Below are 21,144 nucleotides of genomic sequence, written 5' to 3'. Positions count from 1 at the left end.
AACATATATTCTTTAATAGCAATTGATAGTATTTGCGTACCTCTCTTGTACCTTTACTATCTCTCGGTGTTAAAATCACTATGAGCTTCCGAAGTCGAGGTGTTTCGTGTGCTCTTCAGAAGACCTGATAGTTCGTAGAGCCTTTGCAAGTACTTTCGGGTGGCGTCCGAGCCTTGCGAATCATCATCTTGAAAGGCCTTTTCTATCGATTTGAATTTTTGGCCGCTAGGGGTTCGTTACGGCGGATTGAAGAAAGACTGGAAATGCTTATTCTTCAGTCGCGGACTACCTAGATACCAGGCGATAAGTTGCGGAATAATGCAAACCCTGAAAGTGGAATCTGAGACGCCTCCTCTAGTGTTCAAGGTCAGCCACAAAATTGTATGCCTCGTGGCAATAGCCACTCGCAATTTTGTATAATCAAGCCCCGGAGTTCCACACCAATGGCTTACCTGTGGTGAGATCCTACATAGAATTCGGAGCTCCGTAACTGAGGAGCAAATCATGATTCATTAGGCTATTTTGAAAGAGGTAACGATTATGAGCGTGAATCACAAATACTCAAAGGGGGCAAACGCGGTTTCTTGACGATACATGTCATTTGTTGTCCGAGCTATCTTTGAATATCTTAAGACAGACATATGAAGACAAATGAGACTCTCAAGATATCAGCAATGGTAAAGACTGTCTGGCCTTCCTCAATCCATTCCTATCCCTTCCATTCTTATCCCCTAAGTCCTGAGTTAATTAGGACATCAATAACCTCGACTAATCCCTTCTGCCTCGCCAGGCATGGCTAGTGCAGAAATAAGAGTGCCCTTCCAAAACGAGGAGCTCACAGGATACTCGATCATCGGAATTTAACCGCAAAGGTCCTTGGCCCAGCAGTTCTCATCAATGAATCTCTTGGCAACAGTCTCGGCATCCTCCTTAGGGTTGCAAGTGCCCTGGCGAATGAAAAGAGTGCGGGCAGCATTTCCACCGCCGCAGCCTGCACCACCCTGAGCAAACGCGTTCCAAGGGGACAATGTCCAGGCACGGTGACCGGCAGGGAAGCCAGCAAGGCTGGGCATGGAGTTGGTGGGTCTCAGGCCGTTGTAGATCCGGCCCTCATACTCGTTGTTATCCTGCAGTCCGCCGTCCGCAACGCCGTTGGTGTAGTGTCTCCAGCGGATGACCTGGTCCCAGCTGAAGCCTCCGAGCGCCGCGTACTCCTGCTCGTTGGGGTACGGGCTGAACTCGCCCAGAGTGCCGGAGACCTGGATGAAGTTGGCCGCGGCCGCGATCTCGTAGACGTAGCCGTTGCCGTTGAACATGTTGCTGAGGAAGCCGACGGCGGTGTCCTCGCTGGCGGTGGTGGAGACGTAGCCGTCATTGTCGCGGCTGGCGCCGTTGTCGGCGCCGACTGCGTGGTTGTACATGCTGACGTTGGGGACGATTTGGAGGATCTGGCTGGCTCCTCTAGGAGCGAAGAGACCGGCAGCGCGCATCTCGGTAGGGGTTCTGGTATCGGCGCGCCAAACGCTGAACTGGGCATTGCAGATTGCAGTCCATAGTTGGAGCACAAGCACAACGAAAAAGTTGTTTAGGGATATCATAATGACGACAAACCGTGTAAACGGCAAGACAAATTGTTGACGAAGGAGAAAAGAGTGTAAGACAAGGCTTGAAAAGCAGCCAGAGTCAATGAGAGATTGGGATGAGGTCGGTAGTTAGACTGATAAAGAGAGTGATGATTATGGTGATACAAAGTGTACGTAAGTTGGTGAGAAGTCATGCTTTCTTTATACTTACCATGTTGCATATGATTCTCAGTGTTTCTGTCTTAAGATAGCATCGTGCCTGAGATCTCGGTTGGGGCTTCTAGTCGCCGAGCACCATCAAGTCGAGAAAGGGCATGACGGGAATCCCGAGACCGAGACTAACTGCCGGCACCAGAAATCCGTACAAGTTTTCCTGTCTAAGCCTCTACGGAGCACTCCAGCTTGGCTCTGTCAAGACGAGACGAGTTGTCACCAGACACAAACTATAGCCAAAGCCGCAAAAGATTGCCAACTAGACCAATGTTGGGAAGTTCTATGAAAGTAAATTAAACATACACAATTTATTACACCTCGACTCAGCTATGAATCGTTTCTTTCAATATTGACAGGGCTTCAACACCGTTAGCATCCTCCCTAAACCCCAAAACTTTATCATAGCTATGCGGAGACATGTCTCGTATTTAGCTATACGGACAGCCCTTGGCGGTCGCAGTGTTTCTTGGCACCGATAGACAGGCTCGAAGGGCTGAACGAAAATGGCTATCCCATTCTCTCACATCAGACGATTTCAAGCATGACCAGGATGGGGTCGACGGCTATTGGACGATACATGTCAGTCACGGCTGATAGGAAAGCCTTACGGCATGGATGACGAAACAAATATCTCTCAGCACAATGTCCAATACTGCGTGGATTAGATTGTGGTCTGAGCTGATAAGCCTGGACCTGGACCAGATCATGTGTGCCATATAATATACTCCAGACCACCCCTGATATGATGGCCCTAGCGGGTTTCCATATTTCAGCCCCCGATTCCAATCCCGCAGAGGCCGCACACGTATCCTGGCCTACCGCAAATCTTCCGACTGCCTTGTAGTCCACAATAGGAAGATTATGCCGCCAGAGTTCCCAACACCCAGGACTGACTGCTTTAGCGTAGGCGAAAAGTATATCAAGACTCGTACGTAGATGGGTCTAATCCGAGATCTCCAAAACCCACATCAACTCTCTTCCATCGTCCCAAGTAGTCAAAATCGAGCAATACCCTTATTCTTGTCACCATCTCAAATCTCCCACATCCCACTTTCTAGCCGTCACCTTACGCCCCACGTTCTCCCTTATTCAGACTTGCCACAAGGCCCGCTATCAACCACAAGGTCTAGACTCACCCAATCATCTATCAGAACATCACCAACCATGAGGAACCCCGCCACCACCACCTGGAACCTCAGCGTCTCTCGCAACGACGCCGAGAAGCTCCTCAAAGGCTTCAAGCCATCGCAAATGGAAGATCGCTGGATGTGCCGCGCAGATGAGCCGGACGCCCGCGGCGACTTCGTGGTGCATTTGCACAGGAGCTGGACCGGGGACGAACAGTTTCGCATGAATGTCGTCTTGGCGGCGACGGGTGCGGGCGACACAACGGAACCTACCGGTGAACGCCATGCCACGATAACCGAACTCACTTGGGATAAGGGAGAGGGCCAGTTCCTCGCTACCGAGGAAGAGGCCAAGGAACTAGCAACTAAACTCTGCCGGGGCGTGCTTGGTTGTGACTTGTGAGCTGTGCGAATCGGGAAAGTTGAAATGTTGCTCAGTCGGTAGTTTCCTGTTGTAGAAGAAAGGTACGGAAATAGACCGAGAGCGAAGTCGTCAAAATTTTTTGTTAGGCCAGAGAAGTGCCTTAGTGGTGTCATGCATATGTCTTCTAGAACACTTGAGGCGCTGACTGTGTAACCCGCGCGAGTTCAGCCTTACAAAGCGATGCACGTCAGTCGATCTTTGCGCATCACTGCAGCTAGGTTTGTCTCGTATGATGTCGATATACCTTCCATGTCCAAAAAGGTCTAGCTCGAGGCATTGCGCATCTACTTCATTTAATAGAGCAACGGCAGGGCCGTGGTAAGACCGCGGCTTCTGGGTTGTTGATCAGATGTTTAGTTGGCAGTCGGGTCAACTCCTCATCCGCAAGTCCGCAAGCTTTTCGCCCGGGCAACTCCTGCAGTTCTTGGTCGGCGATTCTCATATACTGTAAACAAGCGCAAACTCCTGAAAGCGCGTAAAACTCGTCCACGTGCTAGCATTTGCCCAAAGTCTATTCCTGGCTCATGTGTCAGATTTCTTGTCGGTAACGATGTCGGACTCTCGGCCAACCTTAATTCTGAAGCAACAAGGCGAGTTCCACATTTAATTGCCAGGGACCGGGTTTCAAGAGCCTATATGGCGGTTCATCTTAATACCCCGAAGAGTTGGAACCCTAAAAGTCCCTACGCCCCACACACGTCGTCATTGGCAGGCTGGGTTTCGCTTTCGGTTGATACTATTTATGATCTGTGTAATTGTATAGTGTAGATCACTTGGTCTACCCCAACACTGTATTGAATGTTTAATTAAGTCCTGCCGTATGTGTACTAGACTATAGCTCACGAGTCGGTCGTTGTGGTACGATGCGTTTAGCCCGGTCTTTCCGACTTGAATCTGCCAAGCTCGTAAAACCCGTTTACATGGCTGAGCAAAGCTGCGTGTAAGCAAGCCGTAAGAAAAGCTTCCTACAGCACGAACAAACATACATGTGTATCTTCTCAGATATTAATATGCTCTCAACTTCGCCCGTTGCTGTCACTCAGCAATAGTCATTACCAATCTACCAGCACTCTCTCTTCGTCACCACATTCATTAGACTCACACTCACTTAAACCTCTTTCCAATCATACACTATCAAAATGCGTGTCGCCACTCTCATCGCCGCTTGCTTCGCTGCCAGGTTCGTCTATGCTTCACCTCATCTCATTTGGTTTCAATATGACTAACCACAAACACCTATTCACAGCGCCGCAGCCCAGACGATCTATTGCTGCGTCAGCAACGATCAGGACCAGGTTGTTCCCATGGACGATCAGACTGAGAGATGTTGCCAGGCTTCTGAGGGTAACATGCAGGGTGTAAGTAGCGGATCGTATACTTTTTGCAGTCAAGATTGGAGCTAACCCTGGGGGACTAGCAACACGAGTGCGCTCTTGAAGTAGGACTTTTCGGCTTCAGCCAATGCTGTCGCCAGCAGAGCACATCCACCTGCAACTTCTGATCTATCGAGAGAGCAAAGGATGGTGGCGTAAGGTGGGATTGCGGAGGTGTGTCACATAGTTTTCGAGGCTGTTGGGCCTTGCATTTGGGATATCATACGCGACGGGTGTTGTGACATCTACCTGAAGCAACTTAGAGTTCTTGTCAGTTAGCTCATATCTTCACTAGAATTCAACTCGATTCTTTGATAGAATGAAGTAAAATTCTTCAAGCACCCAAGTTGTCCACAGTGTCCCTGTCTTATTGGTGAATGTAGATTGTTCCGATACTGATTCGTCAACTATGATATGACGTTCCAGTCGTTTGCTTCCAAGGAACACCGCCACATGCCATCCACTCTTCAACGTTGTTGGATGTGCCTGAGGTATTCTTTGTATAATGATTATGCTAATGTGGGGCAACTGTTGGGCTTTGACTGGAGTAAGGAAAGCACTCGCTCATGAGCTTACCACAAGCTGACATTCCCTACACATCACAACGAAAAAGGCCCCCATGTAACCCCTGAACTTCTCACGGCCAGTCAACTCGCTCTGAGATAGAGATGTGTCACTTTTCGATGCTGTGACGTTGATTCTAGGTTTAATCAAGAGGCCCTCCTGTTCAGGGGTGACGATGGTGCTTTGGCCTCTAGCCTAATTTCTCACAGCTCCCACGTTTTCCATGGCCGTGCCAAACTCTGAACACCCGGCTTCACCAACGCTAAAACAAAGTGATCTCAACCACATGATAAGCTACAAACTCTGAGTTCGCTGTCGCTTCTCCCCATACTTTGAGAAATTCTCCATGGTCGTTTTAACGCTAACTGTTCCAGGGCCAAGTCTCACGAAACCTGCCCTGAAAGTGGAACGGAACCCGGTTGCCACTCCACACCGTTTAACAGTCATATATCACATCTAGTGCTTGAAACCTAATCTTGCATTTCTTGGACAACAACATTTTGTCTGCCCACGGCACTTGCTGTTTATCGCAAAAAGTTTTAAGCCGTGAAGCAAATACCTGACTTGACTTACTAGCGTTTATTCTGAGTATGAAGCAGACAATCAATGTGAGGCCAAATAGGCTCTCAATGCAAATTTCAATTGCGGGCGATTTAGGACACATAATCATATTCGATAATTTGAAACACCGTGATACATAAGGCGGTACACAAATCATCTACACGAGATGGAAAATTACGGTCTTATGCTGCATAGCTCATGTTGTTCAGTTAGGCCAGGAAAGCAGTGGGGAGTCTCTGGCAAATCAGCTCCCCCAAAAGTCTCTTGGCATCGACGAACCAACAGCGGAGTATTGTTAGGTACCTGACGCAAATATGAATACATTGCGAGGTCGTTGAAAATCCCACAAACTCCAAGTCCCACGGGTGTGCCCGCTTACTTCTGATTCAACGCTCAGAAGAAATATTTCCCGTCCCCGGTGCCAACCATTATCAGACCCCACGATGTAGTCGTAGGCAATCGCACCAAAAAACCATCGCCATCTCGAGACTTTTACCAACATTTCTCTTTCCAGAACGATGTGAATGGGCGGGATTCGGTTCAAACATCCGTCTCCGACTGCGCGTCTCCGACGCAGAAAAAGACACCATCGTAGCCTCTAGAAACGGCTTCATTAGCACTGTCCTAGCCTGGGAGCAACACCTACACCTCCAGCTACGACCTGATGACGTTTGGCTAGCCATCCTTCTTGTTAAGTTCAGCTTTTTCGTCAACGGGCCTGGTCGTGCCGAAGCGCTGCGCGATCGTTTCATCGTCCATGAGGGCAAATAGGACCTCGTCGTCTTTGTCGATCGCGGAGTCACTGCTGAGAACATTGATGTGCCAGCATTGACGGAGAAGCTGCTTGAATACCGATGGTGTGATGAGAAATGGGAGAGGCTGGAGATATCTGGGGTTAGCGACTTTCCAGTCATCGATCAAAGTAAGCTACCTATCGGCCTCACAAGCGTTCCCATCACGTTTGGCAATAGAATTGCCGGAGGAGAAGGGGCGAGTGATGATACTGCTGAGACTATACTACTGGCAGGATGTGGAGGGATGAGATTACTGAATGGTCGGGAGTCGACGAGGGTAGCTCCGTGTTCGAGCTGGTGGTTCCTGCAGGATAAGCCAGGGCCACGAGAAGGCAGAAGAAGCCAGGTGAACCTACCCAAGTTAAGTGCGAAGAACCTCGGGGAGCGCAAGCCATTATGCAGGAACCCAGTAAGCAAGCTTGTGTTGAAGTAAGGTAGTTCGAGGAAATGCCGCCGAGAGTGCGCCTGCCTCCTCGATCTCAAGATAAAGCCCATTTGGAAAGTTCCTTCCATTTGTACTAAAGTTGGAGATGTACCTGCCTTGAGAGGCAGAAGCTGTTCCTTCCATCTGTTGCTCTTTCCAGGGTCAGTGCCCCTTCCCTTCTTGCTTCTTCCATCTTGCTTCTCTTCTCTCACCTACAAAAAGGCTTCTCCTTCTCACCCAGCCTTGCCACTTTCTTCAACTCGACGCATCACACTCACCTTGCCTTTCATGCAACTGCTTTGCCAACTCTATCCACCTCATTCATCAGTACAGCTCGTACATCTCTTACCACTGTTAGTTCTTTGTTATACCTACCGCTCACATGCTCTTTACTTTACCTAGCTAACATCAGCCTCAGACAAACAACCATGCCTCCTAAGAAGAACTCTGACGCCGGTGCTGCCGCCGCTGGCCTCGACTGCACTGAGTCCGAGATCAAGCTCATGATCGCCATCATGGAGCTCATGGCTCGTCCTGCCCTTGACTACGACGCTCTTGCCGCCAAGCTTGGCTCCGCCAGCACCAATGCCGCCCGCATGCGCGTCACTGCAGCCGTCAACAAGCACCCGACTTGGTTCACTGGCGGCGGTGCTGTTGCCACCAACGAGGACGGTACTCCGGTCAAGAAGGCTCGTGCCAAGCGCACCCCGAAGAAGAAGGCGCCTTCCGATGAGGATGATGGCGACAATGCTGAGAAGCAGGGCACGCCTTCCAAGAAGAAGGCACGTACTGCCAAGGCCAAGGAGGAGCTGGAGGATACCACTGCCGAGGATATCAAGCCGAAGCTCGAGAATGCTGAGAATGCTGAGACCGCCGAGGGCCAGATTTGAAGGAAGGAGCTGTCACGGGGTGACAGGACTTGCACATAATTCACTTGGATTGTGGGCAGGTTCAGAGGAGCCTTGAATAGGCCGCCATCATGCCACCGTGCAATCTGTTGTCTTGAACCTTTTTAAGATCTGGACAGCGCTTGGATGCATGGGGATAGCAAGGTTAAATGAAGGCCTTGGGATATTCACAGACCAACAGAATTCACAACATCGCGTTTTCAACAAAGGCCTAATCAGGCAGCGCTATTTATAAAGGAAATGCTCCATGCTTTTGTCCCTTCTATGACACAGGTCCACAAGATCAACGCTGCTAAGACCAAAGAGCCGGTTTAAGACTCACAAGGGTCACATCCATCTACCTTGTGATAAATGCCAACACTTTTGTTTCAACCGAATAATACCTATCAACGACTAAGAAAGTGCGTGTTGGTGCTGGGAATATGTCTCCGGATGGCGACGCTTGCACTGCCTTTTTCAGTATGAATGTTCCAGAACACGCTACTCACGTTCATGAAACTTCTGCAAATCTACTTAGGGTAGGAAAGACTCGAGTTTTCCGTTTGCCCACGACCTATTAATTTACAAATCCATCAACTATCCACTCATGACATGGCCATCCTGATCCCTATTTTGGTAAATAACCAGCAATGATGGAATTCAAAGTAAAGAAACGTGTCTATTTCTACCTATATGTAGGGTTGATCTAGTAGTCCCTCAAAAGCCCCCGTTTCAATTCGGGAAGACTAGTATATTAACGCGTTCGCGGTGGTAACTGCCTTTCTGAGATAGCCACCAATCTGCCCTCATTGTTGCGCTTTTTGGCCGCACCATATCGACTTGGATCTTCTCCTCTAGTGAGTAAACCTAACAATCTTACTAAAAGATCATGGATGACTTCTTGCACTTGAACGAATTACTGCCTTGACTCTCATCTCAAGCCGACGAGACGTCAAGATATCGAGCTTGCAATTACGAAGTCTGGGCCCAATTACTCACAAGAACCAAAAAGAGTTCACCCCCCCGGTGCTGAACTGGGGGCTACATCTCTGGTGCTCATGCTGGGACTCGAACCTCGAACCTAGCGTAGGCTAAGCCAGTCGATCAGGCTCGCCCGTAACCATCCCGCCAAACGGCAGTTTGACCTGACCTCACAGGCCTGTGAGGCGCCTGCTGCCGTTGGTGACAGGATTGGCCACGAGTAGACCTATATCCCTCTGTCAAGTGGTGTTAGCCGAAGAGGTATACCGTTGCGGTTTCTCATCAACGTCCCGGCCGCGCCTGCCATACCTCTCTCCTACCGCCACCACGGGTAGCCACCACGTGACGTACGCGAACCGACATGTAAACACCGACGCAACCGCTTTCTTACGCGTCAAGTGATTCATGAAACGGACTCCTTCCCGAGTTTTGTCTGCATAGATTCGCCAGGGATTTGGTAATCCTGAATGCTGCCTTCAAATACCAGTCCCCTGTGACCAACGTCTAGGAGGGAAATGACTTACCCCTGCAAAGAAAAGAAACCCCAAGAAAACACTCACGGAAAATTCTAGAAGAGCCAGTCTCATTGCCATCCGATTCAGGCAATTGAAAAAAGATGAGACTCAGATAAAGCAATATCTGATTTAGGAGTATCCGGACCTTTGCTAATAAAGCTTGATAGTCGCCTCACCCCGCTGAAAGAAGAGGACTCGGTCTCGACTCGACGAACATGAAGCAAGGGCCATCATCCTACGATGATGAGACATAATAGGAAAGGAGAAAATTTATGCCGCGAGCAATTACTACTGGGTATGGGATCTTATTCGCCATGTTCCTTCTCAACATGTCAATATCGAGGCTGCAGTTTGCGGGCCTCAGAGACGAGTCGAAGACTAACGACGAGAAGGAAACCAAGATGACAGGAAATAGGCGACACAAGCTGATAATATAAGACATAGCTCTCGGTACGAAGGGCCTTTGAGCAACGCGCTCGGCTGCGCCTGCTTCTTGGCTAGTCGTTGAGGTCGCGATGCGCTGCAGCTCGAGCGGAGTCCGCGAGCTGGCGCGACACTACACAAACTACAATTTGGATCGCACAAATATCGCCTTGTTGGCTAAGTGGTATAGCGTCTCACTAGTACCTAGTGACATGAGAAGATCGGCGGTTCGATTCCGCCACGAGGCATTTATTTTGTTGCTGAGGGGCCCTATGGATGGAAATTTGTTTTTTGTCGATTCAACAACGCATTTTTTTTTTCAAACATTTTGCCTTCTTGCTTTCCCTGTTCTGGCGGGTGTAACTGTCGAAAGATCTCTCTGCCATTTCGTCTGGACACGGTAGGTTTCGCCTGGTAGGGCTGCCCATTCGCATGCACATCCCACCCACCCACTCACCCACTGGTCGCTTGTTACACGCTGCCGCATGAAAGCCAAGACAAGGACAGCTTCTGTTCTGCTCCATCATCCATTTCATCGAAAATGGAATTGGCCCAGCCTTGCAGGTTTGCCATGTCCAACTTGTCCACAGCCGCAGGACTCCAGCAAGGTCCAGCCAGTTGTGCCAGCCTAGGCCACCAGGGATGCCGATGGAGAAGAGCAGCAGAATTTGAGAAAGCCGCGGGAGAAAAAGCCGAGCTAGTCGCAATGGCGGCTGTGCAGAATGCCAGAATCTCCATCCGCAAAACTCCATTGTGAAAAAGTCTCAGGGATTGCCTGCTGCGCCCCTCCAGAAAGTGGGCAGAAAAACACTGAGACAGAAAGGAAAAGTCAAGCTGAGCTCGGCCTGGCCTGGTTGGCCCCCCCACCTCCTGAGAAAGCCATCCAGTCTGTTCTTCCCAATTGAGTTGACAGATGGGTGTCAAAAGTAATGATTGGATGATCCACGGAGAAGGGGACAGAGTTCAATAGCCTCTGAAGTTTGGCGTGCCTTGCATATCCTGGGCGTGGCTGCGATTCTGCGACGGGAAGAGGGTCACACGGGTTCATATAGGAGCGTGCCGTGCATGCGGTATTCCCACTCTCTATGGATGTCATAAGTGCGGCTGTTATTATGAATTACTCGCTTCCGGAGTCGTGGGATTATTCTTTACGCGAGCTGGCGAAGCGCAAGTCGGGTCCGGCCTGGAATTCGAGCCCGCTCACGGGCCCGGGCATGGCTTCATATCAGTTGCTTTTTGGCTTGGCCGCTTAGCCACGTTTGGGATTTTCCCATATTTCCGGATTTCTCCAGCCATCAGTTGACACCTTCACAAGTACTCATAGGCGACTATTCCACTGAAAAGAATAAAACGGCATTGTTGGAAAATCACAAAAGGCCGACGGGGTAACATGAGCAGAGAAACCAGAAACCAGCTGGGATGAAGGGTGGTCTTCATTTGTTAGCGTTTTATTAAGGTTACATTGAATTTCACGTGCCTACCACGCCTACGACCACGATCCAGTTTCTGTAGTCGACCAATTGGCTAAATCTTGGTAAAGTTGATGAACCTGCCTGCGGATTAGTGATTCTCGGCACGGTGGCCGACGTTGCTATCGGTCAAGGACCGTTCTTGTGCCAATTGATACACTAGACACTAGACAGCGGTTCATACGCCACCTGACGTCAAGTATGCTGCCATTCTTCGCTGTCTCGGGTAAATGGCACAGATAGGTAGGTGGTAAGCTGACCATCAGAGACTCCAGAGAGGGCAGAAAATCAAACCACTGACCACGACGCGGAAAACCTCGTATCCATCGCATTCTCTTGCAGATCTGAACCATTTGCAAGCAAGTCAACTAAGTAACTCGCACAACAAGCGCGGGCAACTAGCGGTTAGCGGCACCTCGAGTCTTTATTTCGGCTAGCACCAGAGGGATAAGACACTGCCAGTTTGACACGGACAAGAGTGCACAACACTGGGGATGACTGGGAATCCAGAACATTATTACGACACTTATGACGGCGGTGGAGCCGTCCCCTGATCGCCCCCGATTATGACTCGCGCTCGGAGCGCGCGCCCGCCCAGAGAGGAAGGCCTCCCAAAGACCAAGAAATGGAATTGGACCATTTTTTCCTTTCTTGCTTCAGACCGTCTCTGTTGTCCGCGGACTAGTCCACTAACAGTATTGTAGACTGCAGTTCTGTTAGCAAGGAGGGGGTGGGATGGTCCCCGTCCCGAAACCCTTGGTGTCCCCGGCCATCGGATAGCTGGGAAGTCTGTCCAAGAAGTATTGTGTCCAGTGCTGTTTACTCTTTGGGAAATCTGTGCTCCTGTTTTCCTGCCAATTTACCATCTTAACTTTACTGCCCTACCTATTCGGTCAAACTTGGACTCTTCTTCAACGTTGATCGAAATTTTACGTGTATTGCGTCTTGGAAGATCTCCCGCCCGCGTTCTTCGAGACTGGACTGCTGATATCCCACCGGGAGGCCCACTACACGTTGCTCACGCTGCCCCAACGGACCCTTCGATATCGGGGATTTTGGGGGAACAGTTACGGGACCATCCCACGAGGCCAAGACCACGGTTCTGCAATCGTTTTGCGATCTGTAAGGCAGAATATGGAGTAAAGGGGGTCGAACTCGAAAAAGGATACGAAAGAACCAGAACACACATTCGAGACACCCTTGACTTGAATTGATTCTTAGTTTCATCTTCTTGTCGGGGCAAGAAGAGCAGCAGTAATCGGTCCGCTGCCATTCCCAGCAGCGCGTGGAGGAGAGGCCAATATTTCCCTACCCAAAGTACATACAGAACACAGCACTCCAAATGACGACGACGTCCGATCCGAATCCAATGACAACCCAACGAGGCGCGGCGCCTCTAACGACCGTCTTCGCGACGCCAGACTTTTGCAACTCCCTCTACTGGACAAACACAATCACGCCGCCCCTCTCGAGCGTAGTATGCATGCCCACATCATGGCACCAGGTCAACGACTACAGCTGGGGCTACTACTCCCCCGGCATCTGCCCATCAGGCTATACCGAAGGCTGCGCGTTCCCGACCTCGCTCGCAACCTCAAAGGACGGCGCCGTCGGCATGGGCGGGCCCGTCACGGTCGGCGAGACCCCGCGGCTGTGCTGCCCGACGGGGTACGTCTGTTATACCGACACCAAGAGCTACGGGTACAGCAAGTGTATTTCCACGATCCCGACGACGTCGTTTTACAATAGCGATAATCAGCCGACCTCGCAGCTGGCGCTGGTGTATGCGGTGCAGGTGCGGTGGGCGAGTTCGGATTTGAGTATTTTGGAGACGGATCCGACGGTGCCGGGGGCGACGTATACAGGGGCTACAGCTACGGGGAGCGGAGGGGAGACGGTTGCGACGACGGGGGCGCAGACGGGGAGTAATTCGATTGCGACGGCGACGGCGACGAGTACACCAGCCGGATCGGACACCGGGTCATCGGACGGAGGGGGAGGGGGTATTTCTGTTGGCACGACGATTGCGATCGCGGTTGGGTCGGTGGCGGGGACGCTCGTGCTGGCGCTGCTAGCATTCATCCTCCTCTGGCGACGACGCAAGAGACGGCACGCACAAAAGATAGCAGCAGCGGGCGAGAACGGCGGTAGCGCAGACAGCGACTCGAAATCGGACTCGGTGGCGCCGACGATGGCACATAAAGCGCCGGTGGGGAAGTCGTCTCTGGATATCATGTCACCCAGCACGGCGAGGCCGGGAACGGGCACTACGGTCGTGGGTGACGAGGCGCTGCACTCGCCGCGGTCACCGACGACGACGGCACAGCTGGACTCGACGACGGTGATGGAGATGGAGACGATGGAGAGGCCTCAGGAGTTGCCCGACACCAACGAGGTGTTTGAGATGGAGGGCGACATGCCGGGCCCGCCACTATACCGGGAGAAGGAAGGGTGGCCTCTTAGGTGACGAGGGGGGTTTTTGAGAGTGTTGTTGACCTCGTCTTTTTGCGACATCAATCAGCGATGTGTACCCGTTACCATCTTGTATGTCAGGATATACCTATTGTGGTTTACTGTATTTATTGTAGCGCTGGAGTTCATGTAGGGATGGGTTATGGAAGCTCTCGACCCGCTTCAGTCGGTTCCTTGAAGAGCTTTCGAGAGACAATACTCTAGAGAGCGTTACTATGCAATTACTGCAAATCAATATAATCGAAATCAATTCTACACTAGGCCGGGGTTTATGATGACTTATAGACATTTGTATGCTACGGCTGTTCACGCGACGGGACGATAGATTAGCACCTACGCATTGTTTGGAGACATACGAGTCTGACTATGTGATTCATTTGCCTTCATGCTTATTCAAAACCGAAGACTCCCCAACACCTGTATGGAAAATCCGGTCGACGACACCCTCGATTGAGTTCACTTCGTTTACTTAGACACTTTCCCTCGTCTCATATATTTTTTTTGGAAATCTTCACGGCCCCGCCACCAATTTGAGGTGGTTGCCGTCGCTCTAACAGTCCCCAAGTTGAAGCAGCTTTGAGGATTAGGGAAACAGAGCTGTGGCGGATTTCGAACGCCGCTTTATAAGAGCTGAACTTTGCCAACAGCAAACAGCGGTGTCCTAAAAACAGAACTGGATGACTGTGATTATGCAGGTTTCTCAGGACAATGAGATGGACTTCTTCAACGTATAGGACAGTTCCTGGTCAAATGTAGTGGACTCTGACGATGCCATTCGTTACTTTAACTACGCTCACACACTCACGACTATGTCCAATAAGAAACATCTCTCGCCTCACTCATTAGCCTCTCGCAACCACACTCACACAAAAACATCGGATTATCCCCGAAATCTAGATCCTCCGCCCCGGCCTCTCATCCAGGCAGCGATGCCCGTTTAGGGCCGCTTAAGCACACATTCCAGGCTACCGGGGCCACTAAGATGCCTCTCCCTCCCGACGCCCCGGCTTGCCCCTGTCTCAATTGACCTCGCTCATTCGGCGGGGGCGACAGGGCTTCAGCAGGCAGAAATGGCGGGGCTTGTAGGATTCTCGTTCCAACGTCCGACATTTGGTGTTGGTGTTGGACGTGTTGGACGTTGCTGACGGTTATAAAGTGAGTGTCTTTGACGCTATTTTCACTCTTTCCTTCGCTTACTTTTCAATTACGATTCGCTTTTGCTTCATTTCACTGAGCGCCACTGAAACAAGTCGTCAACATGTCTCGGCGTTCCGCAGAAACGATGAACATCCCGAGGGGGATAGACGTCGTCAACCCTAATTACTTACATCCCCATCTCGTCATGATCGGTAGGTGCTACTGATGGATTGTGACAATGTCCTCACAATCATCTCCCAGAACCAAACATTTACAACACCATTACTCACCTCTCCATCTTCTAGGGGACGTCAACGCCCTCCCTCTAAACCTCGTGGTCAAATTCTCTTTCCTCCTCATGGGAACAGGCCACCTCTTCAGCGGCAAACCCGCAACGCGATCACTCCCACCGCCAGAAGACGAAGACGAAAAGACGCTCTGCGCACGCCCTTACAACGACTGGGCCCCGGCGCCCTACAACACCTGCTCCATCCGCGCAGACTCCTTCATGAACAGAGCCATGACCACCGTCTCGGGCTTCGGCGACATGCTCTCCATCGTCACCTCGACGAGCACGGAGTGCGACCGCGATCTGCACCACATGAAGACCCGTCTACTCTGCGGCGCGCCGCCCATGTCGATTGCGAGGTGGCGCCAGAAGGGTTTGCATGAGCTGGATAACATTCAGCGCGCGTGTCAGCATCTATGTGCTGTAGTGGATGCGTTCGAGTATCTTAACCTCCCGCATAATGAGGAGAGAATGCGGAAGGGGTGTAATGGTGTCTGGAATGCGTGTCACGACTTTGAGAAGGCTCTGAATGCGTATAGAAGGGAAAAGGGGCGCGGGGGTCCGGTGAGCGTGACGGCTCTTTGGGAGGAGTATATCGTGGACTTTTTCAGTACCATAGCGGCAAGAGCGCACGCGTGGGTAATGGCGCGGATAGGGGAGCTGAAAGAGGCTCTTCTGCTCCAGCTGCGTCAGACCAGACCCGTGCCCGATGGCCCGGCGTCTGCGGCGCAAATGGAGATCCTGGACCGGTTTCACGACCTCACCGAGATAACGAACAAGGCGGATACGAAGATTATGGTGCCGTTGTGGGGGTATACCCTCCGCACTCTTACCTCTGCGGCGCCGAGGCTGAGGGATAATTGGAACGGGTATGACGGGCGGGAGCCGATGACGGCGTATCCGTATGATATGCGGCTCCGCTCCAGGATCTACGGGATTCGGTGCCGGTATCTCAGTCGGTCGGCGCAGGTTCAACGCGCGATGGAGAATGTCAGGCTGGGGAGGGAGGTGCCGGCCTTGTCTGATCCGAGGGGTTTGGAGGCAACGTGTCGGGCGCAGATGAGGGAGTATGAGCAGGCGAGGAGGGAGTTGCGAGGGGCGGTGCCGGAGGTGGGTGATGAGCCGTGGATTGCTGGTGTGAAGGGGATTATGCAGACGGCGACTCATCGACCGTTTAGGGTTTGGGGTTATATTGGGTATCGTGTGTCGTATGAGCATTCTGATGAGGAGTGGAAGGCGTTTCTTGGGAAGTTCAAGGATGATGTTACGGCGTGGGGAGAGGGTGTTGATGGGGCTGGTGATGTGAAGCCCATGTGCAAGGTGAGATGGATTGATGGGCGGGAGCATGGGATTCCCGAGGGCGACGTCGAGGCAGCGAAGAGGTGAGTTACCCCGCTGATTGGGAGTATGCTGTGAGCTTGGGTTGCTGACAAGTGGACAGACATTATCAGGGGTATAGCAAGTCTCCGGCGTGCGAGGGCTTCATGACTCTCAGCGGAGGCGTCTTTCTGGTCGCGGACAAGGCGTCCATCGATTCATACTTGCACCCAGTCAAAGATGACGCGGAACCGGTTATTCCCCACGGCGACCTGGGTTCTTTTGTCTTGCTAGCTAAGCCGGATGACGAGGATAGGGAGGACAGGGATCCGCCCACGAGGGAGAGGAGGCCGTCTCGAGATGCAGCTGGAAGACCGACGATGAGGCGGGACTGGAAGTTCGACGGCACTGTGAGGGTGCTCGGTGCGGTCTTGTTCGACGATGTTTGGGCGTTGTTGTCACGGAACTCTGTCAAGCTGCTGGATCTGGCGAAGATGGCGCTGGTTCATCCGCGGCAGGTCTATGTTGGGCCGAGTGTGCCGTTGGAGAGGGACGGGTGGTGGACGGCGGGTGTTTGTGGGTTGGCGGTGTTCAAGTCTTTTGAGAAGTGGAAGACGTCGTGAGAGTCTTTCTCGTAGCTCTAAGGAGTTATGTAATGATTGGCCGGTAGATGGTAAAGGGGAACTTCCGCGGCCGCCCTGGTGAGCGGCAAAAAGGATGTTGTTTGAGACGAGATATCCATTGAAACCCTTGTAATAAACACATTTCCGTCTTCTTGAAAATCTGAAGCTCTATTTCGACACGTCTTGCTCTAGATGAGGGCCGTTGAGATAGCATAGGAGATCACGAGCTGGGGGCGTTCATCGTGATGTCAAATGAGAGCGTGTGTTTTCTTGTAAGCGATTACATCTGCATTGAGCTGGCGTCACCATACACCTTGAAAGCCAATTATCCATACCGCTATATCGCGAGTATGCTCATCTCATTTCGAGATTGATAGGAAGTCTCGAACATGAGGCGTGCTTCAATCTAGCAGGCATTGAACGCTGTGAAACTCACATGGATGACGCCTATCTTAGCCTGTTGTAAGTTCCCGCATTGGCAGTAAGCTTAAATGAAAGCTCCACCAGATTCAAGGCACAGCTGCCCGGACGACTCACCTGTCCCCGTTCAATGGCTCTATTGGCGCAAAATGTACCAGCCGTTCTTCAAGTGTTAATGACAACTCAAGCCATTTTGATCTATTATATAGAAGATACGACTGGGCATATTTCGTTTGAGGCGGGATACATCGTCGTTGGGTAAGTACTCATGAATCATTCCGACAATTGAGATCCTTACTGGCGAGAGCAGCCTAGCTGTAGCAACAGGTGCTACTTTGAAAAGCCTCGCGAGGTATTGATGAAATTCCAACTTTTTGGTATTCTACGTCTGAATGTTGCGTAGAATCAATTCTTATGAGTGAACACGAGGCCGTGGGAAGTTCATCCGTGAGGGGGAGGTAAACACCATTCATATTTTGTGAGTCAATGTAAGCGGCATTGACATGCTAAAGCGGATCTCCGCAATGAGGCGATTTAGGTCGCTCAGCGCAATGGAAGGGAGGTCTCCAAAACGGTGGCGGGAACCACTCGCACATGGACATCGCGACGAATCATCCATCTTGACCATGATTATCAAGTCTTATGAGCCTGCTTATACACAACTTACATCTTGATCTATTTGATTGAAGGCGCCATGATCACCTCGAACAGGTGGTGATACGAACCGCATGGTTGAACTTGGCCAATAAAGTAAGAATCCTTCCCGACGCTTGTTTGGGATGACCATTTTTAGGACGCGAGGAACTCCGCCGCTGCAGCACAGCACAGCCCCCGAGCTGAAGCTGACTGAGACCCTACCAGCCAAAAGATGATCAGTTAAGATCACCCGTATCCCTTGAGGCTAAAACTATCAGCTCTACCGGCGCCTTCACAGTTTCGTCTGCGTCGTAAACGCTGGGGTTCCAAGTGTTGATGGCTTTTGCATCAACTACATCGCAGGCAGCGAAACAAAGAGCTTGACAATTTGGATCGCCCACGACTGAGGGTAAAACAGTCACCGAAATGGATCATTCACCATCAGAGCCAGTCTCACCTGGTCGGCGGCATCTCATGCGCCCGTTACTGCTCGTTTTGGCGTTCATTTTCGCCCTCTTCGTCGCTCTCGTCCAGATCTTGACTCTTACGGCCGGCACCTGGGTAATCCGCGACAGCAACGGTGCCCAACGTCTTGGGCTGTCGAGCCTCGCTATAGTGGAGGTAAGCAGAAGGCTCTCCTCGATCATCGCGAGCTCTTCAACGTAGACTGACCCTCACGAACCCACAGTTTGACGGCATCATCGCATCACAAACGAACCCAAACACCTACCTCGTAACAATGCACCAATTCGCCGCCTCCTTCGCCTATACCTACCCATCCAAATCCCTCGCAGGCACTCTCGACCCATCCCCTCACCTCCCCTACGATTTCGGCGCCGTCGCTCACGCCCTCCGCCTCCCCGAGTCCGAATGGGCATGCTACCACTTCGCCCAAGACGCCTGCCAGAACAACCCCTTCCTCAGCGCCTTTCGCAACTCGTGGCTCATCCTCCCCACCGCGACAGCCAACATCGCCCTCGTATATGCGCTCGTCGTGGTATCCTACCTCTTCGTCACGGAGCTGCTCATCGCCGTGCGGCCGAGCTGGCTGCGATGCCAGTGCTACTTCTCATGTATCAAGCGCGTGTGTCCGTGTCCGCGCGGGACGAGAGCGGAGATTGAGGCGTTGCCGCCGGTGTTTTGGGATCGGTATCGCGGGTGGTGCTGGTTTATGTTGCCGGCTGCGGCGTTCTTGCCGGCGTTTACGTTGGGGGGAAACGGGATGCTGCTGAAGGAATATGTTAACCGGCCGAGGGGTCTGGAGGGGGATGTCAATGGGCGGTTTGGGACGGGCTTTGCGATTTTGCAGGCGCTTTGTTTCGCGGCTTCAGTTGCGGGGGCTGGGTGTATGGTGTTGAGGAGACGATTGGGGATGAGGAAGAGTTGGATGGAGGAGCAGGGTGTTGGGTTGAAGAGAGGGGCTTGAGTCGATTACTGGCGATACCCAGGGATAGAGGAAATGTGATGATTTTCTTGCGTCTGGTTGAATAAGAGCATCGAACTCTGATCCGATCCGATGCCGCACCGGTCCGGGAGAGAAACCGGAGCTCCTGGGTGGAGCGTGGAGCCAAAAACCCGCAGATTGCCCACTTGGAGCCGGCAATGTGACGATCGGCACCGGTCCACTGCGTCAGATCCGATCCGATCTGATCTCTGCCACACAGAGAGCGTGCGGTTGCTTCTCGTCGCGTAGGACATGAGTACGCCTCTCGAGCAGAAGTTCTTCCACTTGAACAACCACACCATTTCGCACCAAGCCTCATCCCCAGTTCACAGATGGAAATGTCTCACTAGCTCATTCTCTGGAGAATGGGCCGCGACTAATCTGCGACTAACCCCATTGACGAATCATGGCCTCATCATTCAAGTTGGTCCCTGCCGATCGGTTATGGAATGTCTAGTAGCTCCGCAAGCGCGGACCGTTCGCACCATATGCTGATGTCATTGCCCACATGAGAAGCTGTCATCGATTTACGCCTCGCATGAGACACCATGGAGCGAAAGAGCTGGTCTTTGGATGATGCCATGGACTCGTCACAGGTAGCTCAGCAAAACAAAGCTGAGCTCTGAGCTTGCTCATTGATACAAGCTGGACAGAATCCATACTCACCGCCCTTACCTTACCTCCATCAACCCTTCTACCAATCAATTTTTCTACGAAGGAAGTTTGCTACCTCAAATCACCACAACTACACAACTCACAATTCACACATCGAACAAATTTCACATAATGTCCCGTCAAAACTACGCAGTCCCCCTAATGGGCGTAGCAGCCCTTCTAGGAGGCGGCATCTACTACGTCCGCAAGCCCTCTACAACCGCAGGCGACCCTGCCCAACAAATCGCAAACAACGCAGATAACTCCCGCCCGTCTTCCGACGCAGTCGCAGAGCAGCGCAAGAAAGCCGCCGACGCGAAACGCGACAATGGCCTCGGCGGCGCAGGCATCGGCACCAACACGGGTGCCACCGGTGGCGCGGAGCTGAGCACCGGCAATCGAGGCGGCAGCAGCGCCGACCGTGATACTCCCAAGGGTCCCAAGGACAAGTTCCCCTCTGACGCTGGGGAGATTGGAGGCGGACCAGGAAGGGCAAACTCGAACACCCGGGCGATTGAGACGCATGGTCCTTCTATGACACCTGGGTCGAGTACATTGACGGGGGCATTGACCGGGAAGAGTAACGGTCCTAGTACCTCTGGAAGCAGTGGCAGTTCGGGAGAAGGCATTGGGTCCAAGATCCAAGGGTTCTTCACGAGTTCCAGCAAGAGTAATGAGAAACCCAGGCAGTCTCCGGTCGATACCAAGATTGTGAGCCACTCGCCTGATACGCCGACGAACCGTGGTGGAAGCCCCTGGGATAAGGAAAGGAGGGACGTGGTCAACCACAACCGCTCCGCAGAGTCATGATTTA

The 21,144-nt window shown here is 51.9% G+C and overlaps 11 protein-coding genes across 11 annotated transcripts; 8 read left to right on the top strand and 3 right to left on the bottom strand.

The window, feature by feature from the left end:
- Positions 1 to 860: 860 nt before the first annotated feature.
- Positions 861 to 1,598, bottom strand: CCOS01_04370 (cholera enterotoxin subunit A2; the record flags this gene model as incomplete). Its single annotated transcript, XM_060452552.1, has 1 exon — positions 861 to 1,598. One exon carries the CDS (start codon positions 1,596 to 1,598, stop codon positions 861 to 863), a length of 738 nt encoding a protein of 245 aa, XP_060316510.1.
- A 1,362-nt stretch (positions 1,599 to 2,960) lies between these two features.
- On the top strand, positions 2,961 to 3,326 carry CCOS01_04369 (uncharacterized protein; the record flags this gene model as incomplete). Its single annotated transcript, XM_060452551.1, has 1 exon — positions 2,961 to 3,326. The coding sequence occupies one exon, from the start codon at positions 2,961 to 2,963 to the stop codon at positions 3,324 to 3,326; it is 366 nt and encodes a 121-aa protein (XP_060316509.1).
- A 1,160-nt stretch (positions 3,327 to 4,486) lies between these two features.
- Positions 4,487 to 4,848, top strand: CCOS01_04368 (uncharacterized protein; the record flags this gene model as incomplete). Its single annotated transcript, XM_060452550.1, has 3 exons — positions 4,487 to 4,527; positions 4,594 to 4,705; positions 4,765 to 4,848. 3 exons carry the CDS (start codon positions 4,487 to 4,489, stop codon positions 4,846 to 4,848), a joined length of 237 nt encoding a protein of 78 aa, XP_060316508.1.
- A 1,549-nt stretch (positions 4,849 to 6,397) lies between these two features.
- On the top strand, positions 6,398 to 6,616 carry CCOS01_04367 (uncharacterized protein; the record flags this gene model as incomplete). The annotated part of the gene is made up of 1 exon (XM_060452549.1): positions 6,398 to 6,616. A coding segment is annotated over one exon (219 nt), but the record flags the coding sequence as incomplete, so codon positions are not given.
- On the bottom strand, positions 6,521 to 6,801 carry CCOS01_04366 (uncharacterized protein; the record flags this gene model as incomplete). The annotated part of the gene is made up of 2 exons (XM_060452548.1): positions 6,521 to 6,724; positions 6,790 to 6,801. 2 exons carry the CDS (start codon positions 6,799 to 6,801, stop codon positions 6,521 to 6,523), a joined length of 216 nt encoding a protein of 71 aa, XP_060316506.1.
- A 690-nt stretch (positions 6,802 to 7,491) lies between these two features.
- CCOS01_04365 (uncharacterized protein) lies at positions 7,492 to 7,953 on the top strand (the record flags this gene model as incomplete). Its single annotated transcript, XM_060452547.1, has 1 exon — positions 7,492 to 7,953. The coding sequence occupies one exon, from the start codon at positions 7,492 to 7,494 to the stop codon at positions 7,951 to 7,953; it is 462 nt and encodes a 153-aa protein (XP_060316505.1).
- Positions 7,954 to 10,118: 2,165 nt separating this feature from the next.
- CCOS01_04364 (uncharacterized protein) lies at positions 10,119 to 10,621 on the bottom strand (the record flags this gene model as incomplete). Its single annotated transcript, XM_060452546.1, has 2 exons — positions 10,119 to 10,139; positions 10,202 to 10,621. The coding sequence occupies 2 exons, from the start codon at positions 10,619 to 10,621 to the stop codon at positions 10,119 to 10,121; spliced, it is 441 nt and encodes a 146-aa protein (XP_060316504.1).
- A 2,059-nt stretch (positions 10,622 to 12,680) lies between these two features.
- On the top strand, positions 12,681 to 13,805 carry CCOS01_04363 (uncharacterized protein; the record flags this gene model as incomplete). Its single annotated transcript, XM_060452545.1, has 1 exon — positions 12,681 to 13,805. The coding sequence occupies one exon, from the start codon at positions 12,681 to 12,683 to the stop codon at positions 13,803 to 13,805; it is 1,125 nt and encodes a 374-aa protein (XP_060316503.1).
- Positions 13,806 to 15,068: 1,263 nt separating this feature from the next.
- Positions 15,069 to 17,176, top strand: CCOS01_04362 (uncharacterized protein; the record flags this gene model as incomplete). Its single annotated transcript, XM_060452544.1, has 3 exons — positions 15,069 to 15,159; positions 15,253 to 16,618; positions 16,678 to 17,176. The coding sequence occupies 3 exons, from the start codon at positions 15,069 to 15,071 to the stop codon at positions 17,174 to 17,176; spliced, it is 1,956 nt and encodes a 651-aa protein (XP_060316502.1).
- A 1,482-nt stretch (positions 17,177 to 18,658) lies between these two features.
- On the top strand, positions 18,659 to 19,658 carry CCOS01_04361 (uncharacterized protein; the record flags this gene model as incomplete). The annotated part of the gene is made up of 2 exons (XM_060452543.1): positions 18,659 to 18,853; positions 18,921 to 19,658. The coding sequence occupies 2 exons, from the start codon at positions 18,659 to 18,661 to the stop codon at positions 19,656 to 19,658; spliced, it is 933 nt and encodes a 310-aa protein (XP_060316501.1).
- An 804-nt stretch (positions 19,659 to 20,462) lies between these two features.
- Positions 20,463 to 21,140, top strand: CCOS01_04360 (uncharacterized protein; the record flags this gene model as incomplete). The annotated part of the gene is made up of 1 exon (XM_060452542.1): positions 20,463 to 21,140. One exon carries the CDS (start codon positions 20,463 to 20,465, stop codon positions 21,138 to 21,140), a length of 678 nt encoding a protein of 225 aa, XP_060316500.1.
- Positions 21,141 to 21,144: the final 4 nt, after the last annotated feature.

The sequence above is a fragment of the Colletotrichum costaricense genome (assembly GCF_030867565.1).
Source record: "Colletotrichum costaricense strain IMI 309622 chromosome Unknown Scaffold_4.1, whole genome shotgun sequence".
Lineage (NCBI taxonomy): Eukaryota > Fungi > Ascomycota > Sordariomycetes > Glomerellales > Glomerellaceae > Colletotrichum > Colletotrichum costaricense.
This window is presented reverse-complemented; position numbering and strand designations above follow the sequence as displayed.